Below are 9452 nucleotides of genomic sequence, written 5' to 3' on the forward strand. Positions count from 1 at the left end.
ATCGTCTCACTATCAAACTTATATTGATCCAATGCTTTGTAAAAAAGTACCATATCCTTTATGATAACGCCTGTAACAGCTGAGAGGAGACGGCGGAGGAGAGGGGAAGCGACCACTTTTATAGCCTGCGCCGACACACGAGTGAGACCGCCATCGCCCGGCCCTAATGAGAGACGTCCTTGTTTAACATATTATTTAAATCTGTACCTAATAATCTTATTAATATAAATCTAGAAGTTTAAGTTTTGTTTTGATTATAAACAGTTCATTTTCTTTTGTTTTTAATTTTAATAAATGATACATATTTTATTCAATGAAACACAGGCAGGTATCTTCAAATGATATAATATAATACGTAATTACAGTAAACCTTCACTTTAACACATATATATATTTATTTATTTATTTTTATCACATTTGATATTAAACAATTACAAAAATCATCAGTACTAAGTGCTCAATGTCGCGGTGTCGGCTCTCTATATGTTTATTATTCTATGTAATGTTTAAACATGAAACGTGAGAAACGTGTAAATTTAACAAAATATAAACAATATATCTTCTTTCATTTTGTCCTAATCAGAAACATACGGGAGACAGGAACTGGGAACTGAGTACCTAGTCAATAATACTTGTATATCATTCAAACTTAGTTTTAAAAACAAAGATGATTTAGCAATTTGTTTTATTTTATAATTCAAAGTACTAGGTCTATATAAACAAACGGCGCAGCCAACCAACTCGCAACGTTCGCCCCGCTATCGTCGAGACCCTGGGCACAGTACAAAGAACTGGGGTCTAACTATCATTCCAAAAAGAGCAACAAGCTAATGACGTCATGTAATTATGCATTCCCAAGAACTGCTCCCTTCACAACTCTGTTCATGGGAGCGGCGACAAAGTTTTTTTTGCCGGCTGTAAATAATAAATGTGAGTGGGCGTGGCCGTTCTATTAAATGAAAGGCTGCGTTTACATAGTAACTCACTGTTCGATACAACGAACATAAACTGATACATTGTGTTAATATTACAGACATTAACAAAATAACGTGTGCCTGACCCAGGGACTGTCAATGACGAGACATTGTTGACGATCTTCATAAATGTTTTGTTGCCATCTTTAAATAATTTCATGGTGCGCCCGATGATAACAAGTTCTATTTGGCTTATATCAAGATTTAAAGACAGCTAAAACTCAAAGTAATCAATACACAACATTAAACAATTGAATATTTGTCATAACTCATAACCAATCTGAGTGTGGCCAAATATTCTAGGACTCCCAGTAAATATATAAACCAAGTAGGAACTTCTTCCTCTTATAACATTAGATCATTCATCCCAGCATAAATTTTTTAAGTCCCAATTGTTGTGTCAAAATAAATATTATATAACAACCTCTATACTTAAAATTATGGATCAGAGTTTTTTGGTAGACAGATGGTTCTTTTCGTGTATACAGACTTGTGCAAAGCATTTGACAAAGTTGATCATTTAATATAGTTAAAATTTTTACTGCAGGTTATGGAACCAAACATTAGAAAAACAGACGTAGCAGTTCCATATACAGTAATATAGCTTAAACATACAAAAGTAAGACATGCTCGCTCACAGACTGCCGCAACCTTGGACACATACCTGTTAATCCACAGACTCTACACCGATTATTATAAGCTTATACTTAATTATGTAGGGTAACAAAAACTGGCCAGTTTTACTGTCGGACAACTGGCTGTTAAACATATTCATTGATTTGAAGAAAATTGAAAAAATAATAATTAACGAAGTAAATAAGAAAAGATCAGTAATTACATTAGTTTGGTGCACCAATAATTGATTGAAAGTATTATTGACAATTTAGCAGGCCGCTTTGTAGAAAGACGGAGGGATCCGATCACTGAAAGTTTCACAATTCTTTCAACTTCTATAGCAACACTTTGGCTCAGTAAGAGACGCGACGCGATACGCAACTATCAACCGCCCGCGCACAATAAACATAAAAATAATAGCACTCCACTATACACTCGTCAACACAGCTCGATGACGAGCGAGGCCGACCTTCCCCACGAGCCCGGCCGACCGGGGCCGACACCGCGCGCGGCCAACTTTTAATAAAGAAGCACAAAAAGCGACGAACAAAGATCCGGCCGCGGGCCCCTAGCCGCGCTCGGGCGCCGGGCCCGCGGCCGCCAGCCGCTCCAGGCGGTGCGCCTCGGCCGCGCGCGCCACCCGCAGCAGCGCGCCGTACTTGTCCCGCAGCGCGCGCGAGCGGGCCGCGTGCTCGTCGGCCGCCCGGCGCGCCTGCCGCCGCAGCTCGGCCGCGGCCGCGTCGCGCGCCGCCAGCGCCGCCTCCAGCTCGTGCGCGCGCGCCGCCGCCGCCTCGGCGCGCAGCCCGGCCGCCTCCGCGTCGGCCTCGGCGCGCGCCAGTGCCGCCCGCAGCGCGCGCGCCTCCTCCGCGGCCCGCTCGCCCTCCGCGCGCTCCAGCGGCGCCGCCGCCGGCCCGGCGCGGCCCTCCCGCTCCGCCAGGGTCAGCAGCTCGCGGCGCAGGCGGCGCGCGTGCTCGGCCCGGCGCTCGGCGGCCAGCGCCGCGCGCGCGAGGGCCTCCACGTGGCGCGCGGTGTCGAAGGCCTCGCCGCGGGCGCGCCGCAGCTCGGCGGCCTCGTGCGCGCGCTGCGCGTCGGCGTCGCGCGCGGCGGCCTCGGCCCGCACCCGCGCGGCCGTCTCGGCGGCGAGCGCGGCCTCGAGCGCGCGCTCGCGGTCCCGCGCGGGCGGCGCGGCCGGCGCGGCGGGCCGGGCGCGCAGCTCGTCCCGCTCGCGCGTGAGCTGCCGCAGCCGGTCGCGCAGCGCGGCGTTCTGCAGCTCGAGCGCGCGCGCGGCGCGACAGCGGCCCAGCAGGCGCCGGTTCCGCTCGGCGTGCGCCTCGCGCCGCCACCGCTCGTACTGCAGCTGCGCGTGCACGAGCGCCAGCTGGCAGCCGAGGTCGCCGGCGTCGGGGGCCCCGCGCCCCGAGTACAGCTCGGCGAGGTACGCGTCGAGTCGTTCCGACGGCTCCGGCATCTTATCGGTCGACGTCTGGATTGAGTTCGACCGTAATCAGTAATTATATCTCGAGCCGGGTAACCGTTCCCGGTGGAGCTCCCCGAGGATCGTTACTCGGTCCTTTATTATTAATCATCTTTATAAATTATATTTCCACCTGCTTTCTTAAGACTCGCTCGCTCTGTTTTGCCAACGATTTGAAGATATTTGATACCATTGTGGCTCTTAATGATGTTGAGAACCTTCAAGCTGACCTAACTCGACTTGACAACTTATTTACTTATATGGTTTGCCAACAGGTTACGACATCTTAGTTACGACCAGAATTTACATTCGTATTACAAATAGAGATGCAGACCCAATTCCAGGCAAAAAATTATCACCATTAACTCACAATACAGTAAACTTTCAATACATAATAAAAAGAGTATGGTATTGAATCTAGGCCGTTATTAGGATATGCTTCGCCGTATCTTAAATCTATGTTTTATCATTATTTTGAAATCTCGTCTGACAGGGATTCAATCGTATTCACTATCGAGTAATCAAACTGATCCACGTGCCGGTATAGTTTGTAAGCCTTGGCCACTAACAACAATTATCAACAATTAATGCGGGTACTATACTCATTGCGCACATTTTTGACGTATGGGAAGAGTCACAGGATGCATTGGGCATTTTTTGTGATTTGTCCAAAGCATTTGACTGCGTCCACCAACTTTACTCCTAAATCTAAAGCATTATGGGGTAAAAAATAGAGCCCTTAAAATGTTAAAATAATATTTAAGCGAAAGAGTTCAGATAGTCGATGTAAATGGCAAACGGTCTTCGGGTAAACCTGTGGGAATAGGTGTTCCGCAGGGTTCTATTCTCGGTCCTTTCTTGTTTTTTATATATATTAACGATCTACCGTTTGTGGTAGATGATAGCCATGAGATTGTATTGTTTGCTGATGATACTTCACTTATTTTTAAAGTGAAACGGAGTGCAGAAACGGTATATATTGGGCGGTGACATGTTTTATAAAAAAATGCCTCTGTTGTAAATCCTATTACTCCACAGCTGAAGTGATCGGACAGCCTGCGACTAGATTATGATTATTTTATGACAATAGCAAAGAAAGTACAATATTGTATATTTTTATTAAAAAGAGTGCAAAAAAGAATGATGGGAGAGTTTCTTGTGCCGCTTCTCTTATCTCAGAGCGCCATTTGTTTCCGAAGCGCTAGTAGTATCTAGCATATTAGAAATGACATCAAAAAGGATTCAATAGGAAATTCTAAAGGAATCAATTTTGAGAAAATAAATGCCTTTAATGCTTTTTATGTAGTAGTTTCATCAAAATGAAAATAAATGTATGTGTTTACCTGATGTTTTCGCTCATCATCAGGAAGACTGCGGTAGAAGTCCGCTATCAGGAACTCGTAGGGCTTAGGCCAAACGTCTAGGGTCTGCACGGCCACGCTCTGTGTCCGCACGGCGGGCACGCTCGGCGAGCACGACGCGGCGCGGCGCGGCGGGGCGGCGCGGGCGGCGCGCGCCGGCGGCCGGCCCGCGCGGGGGTCGCGCTCCGCCGGCACCAGCCGCTCCGCGTCCGGCCACGGCCAGCCGCCGCCCGCGCGCTCCGTCAGCTCCAGCACCTCGCGGTCCTCCACGTTGAGGGGCTCCGCGTCGGGCGCCAGCGCGGGCGGCAGCGCTCGGTTGGGTTCGGGGCGCGGCACGGCGCCGGCCGGCGGCGGCCCGCCCGCGATCGGCACCGGCGACTCCGCCGCGCGCCGCTCCAGCGCCACGCGCGCCAGCCGCCCGCAGTACGCCTCGCCGCCGCCCGCAGCCGGCGGTGACATCTCTTTGCGCAGAGGCGAAGGCGGCCGGGGTCGTCGACCGATAGCGCGCACGGCCCCCGAGTCGTTCGGAAAACGAAACTGAGTCCTGGTCTCCTTGGCCGGAGTGTTCTCCGGCGTCGCCTCCACGGCGGCCTCCGGCGGCTCGACGGGCTCCGGCTCGGCCGGAAGCGGAGTATTGGGAGCGGATTCGGCGCCGCAGCGATCCACCAACGGAAACCAGGGCTCCGAGCCGGGGCGCAGCGCCGACGCGGCGCGCGCGGCGTGCGCCCCCGAGCCGGGCGCCGGGGACGGCGGCGCGAGTGGCGACGGCGCCGGCGCGGCGGGCGCGCGCTCGTCGGTGCGGGCCGGGCCCAGCGCCAGGCGGCGGCTCTCGGCCAGCACGTCGTGCAGCTCGAGCCGCGAGCGCCGCGCCGCGTCCGCCTCCCGCTGGCGGGAGCCCGTCACGAGCGCCGGGTGCAGCCGCACGGAGCGCAGCAGCGGGGCCAGCGCGCGCTCCCAGGCCTCGCGGGCGGCCGGCGCGGCGCACTCGGCGCGCAGCGTGTCGACCAACGTGCAGGGGTGTGTGGCGTAAAGCGCGTGGAAGAGCGCCAGCTGGGCCAGCAGCAGGTGGTCGCGCGCGGCGGGCGCGGGCGGCGGCTCGAGCGCGGCGGGCCGCAGCAGCGCGTCGGCCAGCTCGGGCCAGTGCGGCGCGGCCAGCGCGGGCTCGGCGGGCAGCAGCGCGGCCAACGCCAGCAGCGCGTGCAGCAGCGGCAGCGGCTCGCGCTCCAGGCGGGCCGCGCGCAGCAGTTCGCGGGCCACGGGGTGCGCGGGCACGCGGTGCAGCCAGGCGGGGCGGCGCGCGATGAGCGGCGCGAGCGCGGCCAGCGCGAGGCCGCGGGCGCCCGGCTCGGCGCGCAGCTGCTCGGCGAGCGCGTCCAGCAGGTGGCGCGCGTGCGGCTCGGGCGCGCGGGCCAGCAGCTCCAGCACGCGCGCGGAGCCGGTACGCGCGTGGTACAGCAGCAGCGCCCGCGTGAGCCACGGCTCGCGCACACTGCCGTACAGCGCGCCGAAGGTATCGAGCGCGTCGCGACCCTCCAGCAGCGCGAATATCTCCCCCGCTTCACATGCCGCCAACATCTCCAACCACCTGTAACGACATGATATCGTGTTTACTGATCAATAAATGTCTGTCACTTTTACTATTTGCTTTTTATATCTGTATTCTACTGCTTGGCATACTGTCTTTAAACAATGATCAAATGTGCTAAATATGCGTGTAGGTGTTCTATTTAAAAGATTTTTCCAGTGAGTAGTCTCTCACTCATTGCCGACGAATCTTGAATGGTTCTATTTCTTACTTGATAGTTTTCAATAATAATAATATAAACTATAACAACTACTAGTTATTTGGGTTTGGTCCACATTATGTTTCTGTCACGTAAGTCGTCTATCTAGATGCATTCCTATTTATTAAGCATCATCCGATTGAGGCACTGACTCATTGTAGATAAAATTGCTGGATGTGTTTCTCGTCTGAGTATATAAGTAGCATCAATGAATAAGTCCTGCGCCATTTATTAAACTATTTCACAACTAAAGTAAGATAGTGTCTTTGAAGGTTTTCAGATGCTGTCTGCAATTTTTTACGTACAGATAGAACAAGGGTTGATTAATCTGCTGTGAAAAGTAAGTATAGAACCGGTCCCAAAATGTTGCCCTGAGGCACACCTGACTGGATCTCGTGTATTGGTGATATTTCGTCGTTATATTTACGACTACATTGACTGGAAGAACGAATGACGAAAAGCTAGGCTGATGTCTAGGATACATATTGCAGAGCAGTATTGTTTGTTTTCCACAAATTGTGTTTATTATTTCACCCAAACGGAGGATTACTCAATTGTGCCATAACCGCCTGACCAAACCAACCAAACCAAATTACAGCTGAAATATGTCTTCTCAAAATGATTTATCAATCTAGATAATATGATTTTTTCAAGTAGGTTACCTACAATTTGTAACAGGCTAATGGGCCTATACTAGGAAAGTTCTTGAACCAGTTTTCCCGGTTTCAATATTGTGATCTTCTATCTTCCATTGCTTGGAAAACACAAAAGCCTCTCATGTATTGAAAATTAATACCAGAAACTTCACTTAAGACTTCTTTTGGTGACAATTGGTTAGCTGATATCTATATTTCATTGTCATGTCCCTAACTTGTGCTAGGTAAAGGTTGGAATACTTTCTCCAGGTATATTGCAAGAGTGTTGCCATTTTCCAAGTTAGATCTGACTCATGTTCCTGTTTGATTTCTTAAGGGGCTGTTTGCATTGCACAACATTTTAGTTTTGATGTTGCCTTCCAAAGTGAGTAGTTGTGTAGCTGCCAGGCTGAAGTTACTTAGGTATTCCTGTGAGTTGTTACTATCACGATCACAGATTATTTGTTTCAGTATGAAGATTTGTTACACGCAGCTTTGTCTCTGATGTATTTGGACTTGTAACACCTTTCACGTCGCTCTGAAATTTTATTATTCATAAAACAGATTAATATCTTTCTTGGATACTCTTGATTTACGTTTCAGGTTCGTATGAAGCAATGTAAACAACTCTATTAAATTTTCCTACGGCTTTTTCTATGTCTTCTGAGTTCTTTTATGATATATTTAGTTCTAACTATTGTTTCATATAATGTCTTGATATTTTTCCCAGCTAATGTATCGGCTGTGAATTTTGGATTGAGTCCCAGCTACATGTATTCTTTATAGTCATTTACAGATACAGTATGCTTTGGAGGACTAAAAACCGCTGCTATTATGATATTTGACACTGTGTCAGTAATATTAAAGATAGATGTTTTTGATGATGAGAATTTTTCTGAGTAATAGGGTTCATATGGCTAATGTTATATAATAACAGCAGCACCTACAGGTGCAGGGTACTGCAGTCTGTCACTAGAGTAAGTAACCTAAGTCCTAACTGAACAAATGAGTACAACGCAACAACTTATAAGCAATTGATTGAAACTGGAATGGAAAATTCATTCAATCACTGTTTATTTATTTATTATAGACACACCAACAAGCTATTCTAAACTAAACAAAAATAAGAAAAATATAAAACAAAAATTATGAACAGAATAGCTTTCTTACAGGTATGTACAGCTCTGTTGATCACATATTGCAGGATTCTCGAAAGAAATGGTTGAAAATCAAGTCTATTTCTGGGGTATTTGGTCTAAGGCACTAAAAAAATCTTTTAAATATATTTGGTAAAGTGTAGTGATACAAAAAATATTATACCTAATGTACTGGAAAAGTAGTGGTCAACATCATTAATTATGATGATTAGTGAATTTCAACAATATGACTATGATAGATTTTCATGGACAAATCATGCTTGACCAAAAAAATTACTATGACAAAATTGTGTGCACAAAAAAGGGCAAATGGTTTTTGAGACAGTTTTCTCTATGTTTTCTGGATAAGGACTTCTCCATATTGTCCCACTAAAGGAATATCATCACTGAATAATTGATTCATTAACCAAGCAATAGAGTGAACAGTCTGTGTGATACCTATACAACTGATACTAATGTAGAAGGAGTATATTACTGACTGCAATGTGTAATAAACTGTGTGTAACAGCTATCAACTAATTTGGCATTTACAATATAGTAGAGAATAACACCCCAAATAATTAAAACTACATAAATAATACATATCATTACATAAAAATAAGTACTGTGCTGCAATTATTGTCATCAAATTTGATTAACTTAATGTTAGCGTTTTCAACAGCCCCACAATTGACTCTAAATGGAGCAGCTGATAGTCATTTATTAATTCTAAAATAAAATGACTTTAATTGAATAAATATAATAAAATCAGTAAAGAAACAACAAATGACAATATTATTGTTTTATATATTAAATCATTAAAAGAATACAAAACATGGTTAATTTTAATAGTAAATACTCTATTAACTATCAATCCATTATAATAAAAGTATTTGACAATTGTAAAAATACAAAGCTTATAGTTAAGTAAATTATATAGTATTATGTGAATTTATAGTAGCTATTTTATAAGTAAAAGTAGGTAAACTTACTTATCAGTAGTTCGGAGAGCAGAGCCTTCGTTTACCGCAGCAGGAGGAATTTTGATGCGTTTAAACAACAATCGGATTAATAATTAATTAAAACAAATGGTTTGCAAGTTTGTCTAAACGGTTACAATGAGAACAATAATATGTTCGCTTTTATTGTAAATAGCATTTTATTGGTATCTTTTTTAATTATAATGTACGGAAACTTGAAAGACGAAAAAATCGTGTAAAAAAAACGAAGTCAAAATTATATTTCTTCAAGTCAGCTGCTAAAATTGACATCTGACAAGTGTCAAGTACCACAGAGCCACAGATAACCATAATTTAACTAATGTAAGGTTGATGTAGAATGATTATTGAGTATTGAATATTTTGTCGATACGACTTACGAGTACCTATAAAAAAAGCACTTACAAGTACCAGATAGGACGGTTCCTATGCTTCCTCGGGTGTAGCAACCTCCTCGAACTGGCTTATCAGGATC

At 46.6% G+C, this 9452-nt stretch overlaps 1 protein-coding gene across 1 annotated transcript; it reads right to left on the reverse strand.

Annotated features, from left to right (window-relative positions):
- Window positions 1-329: 329 nt before the first annotated feature.
- On the reverse strand, window positions 330-9198 carry LOC126978068 (hamartin). The gene is made up of 3 exons (XM_050826780.1): window positions 8972-9198; window positions 4407-6009; window positions 330-3057 (listed from the first exon to the last, which is right to left on the reverse strand). Exons 2-3 carry the CDS (start codon window positions 5997-5999, stop codon window positions 2158-2160), a joined length of 2493 nt encoding a protein of 830 aa, XP_050682737.1. The 5' UTR covers window positions 6000-6009; window positions 8972-9198; the 3' UTR covers window positions 330-2157.
- Between the last annotated feature and the right edge of the window lie 254 nt (window positions 9199-9452).

Source organism: Leptidea sinapis, chromosome 47, assembly GCF_905404315.1.
Source record: "Leptidea sinapis chromosome 47, ilLepSina1.1, whole genome shotgun sequence".
Classification (NCBI taxonomy): Eukaryota; Metazoa; Arthropoda; class Insecta; order Lepidoptera; family Pieridae; genus Leptidea; species Leptidea sinapis.

Coding starts and splice junctions, on each gene's coding strand:
- LOC126978068 (XM_050826780.1), bottom strand. CDS start 5,999: ATGTTGGCGGCATGTGAAGCGGGGGAGATATTCGCGCTGCTGGAGGGT. Junction 3,058..4,406: donor ATGATGAGCGAAAACATCAG/GTAAACACATAC, acceptor TCGACCGATAAG/ATGCCGGAGCCGTCGGAACG.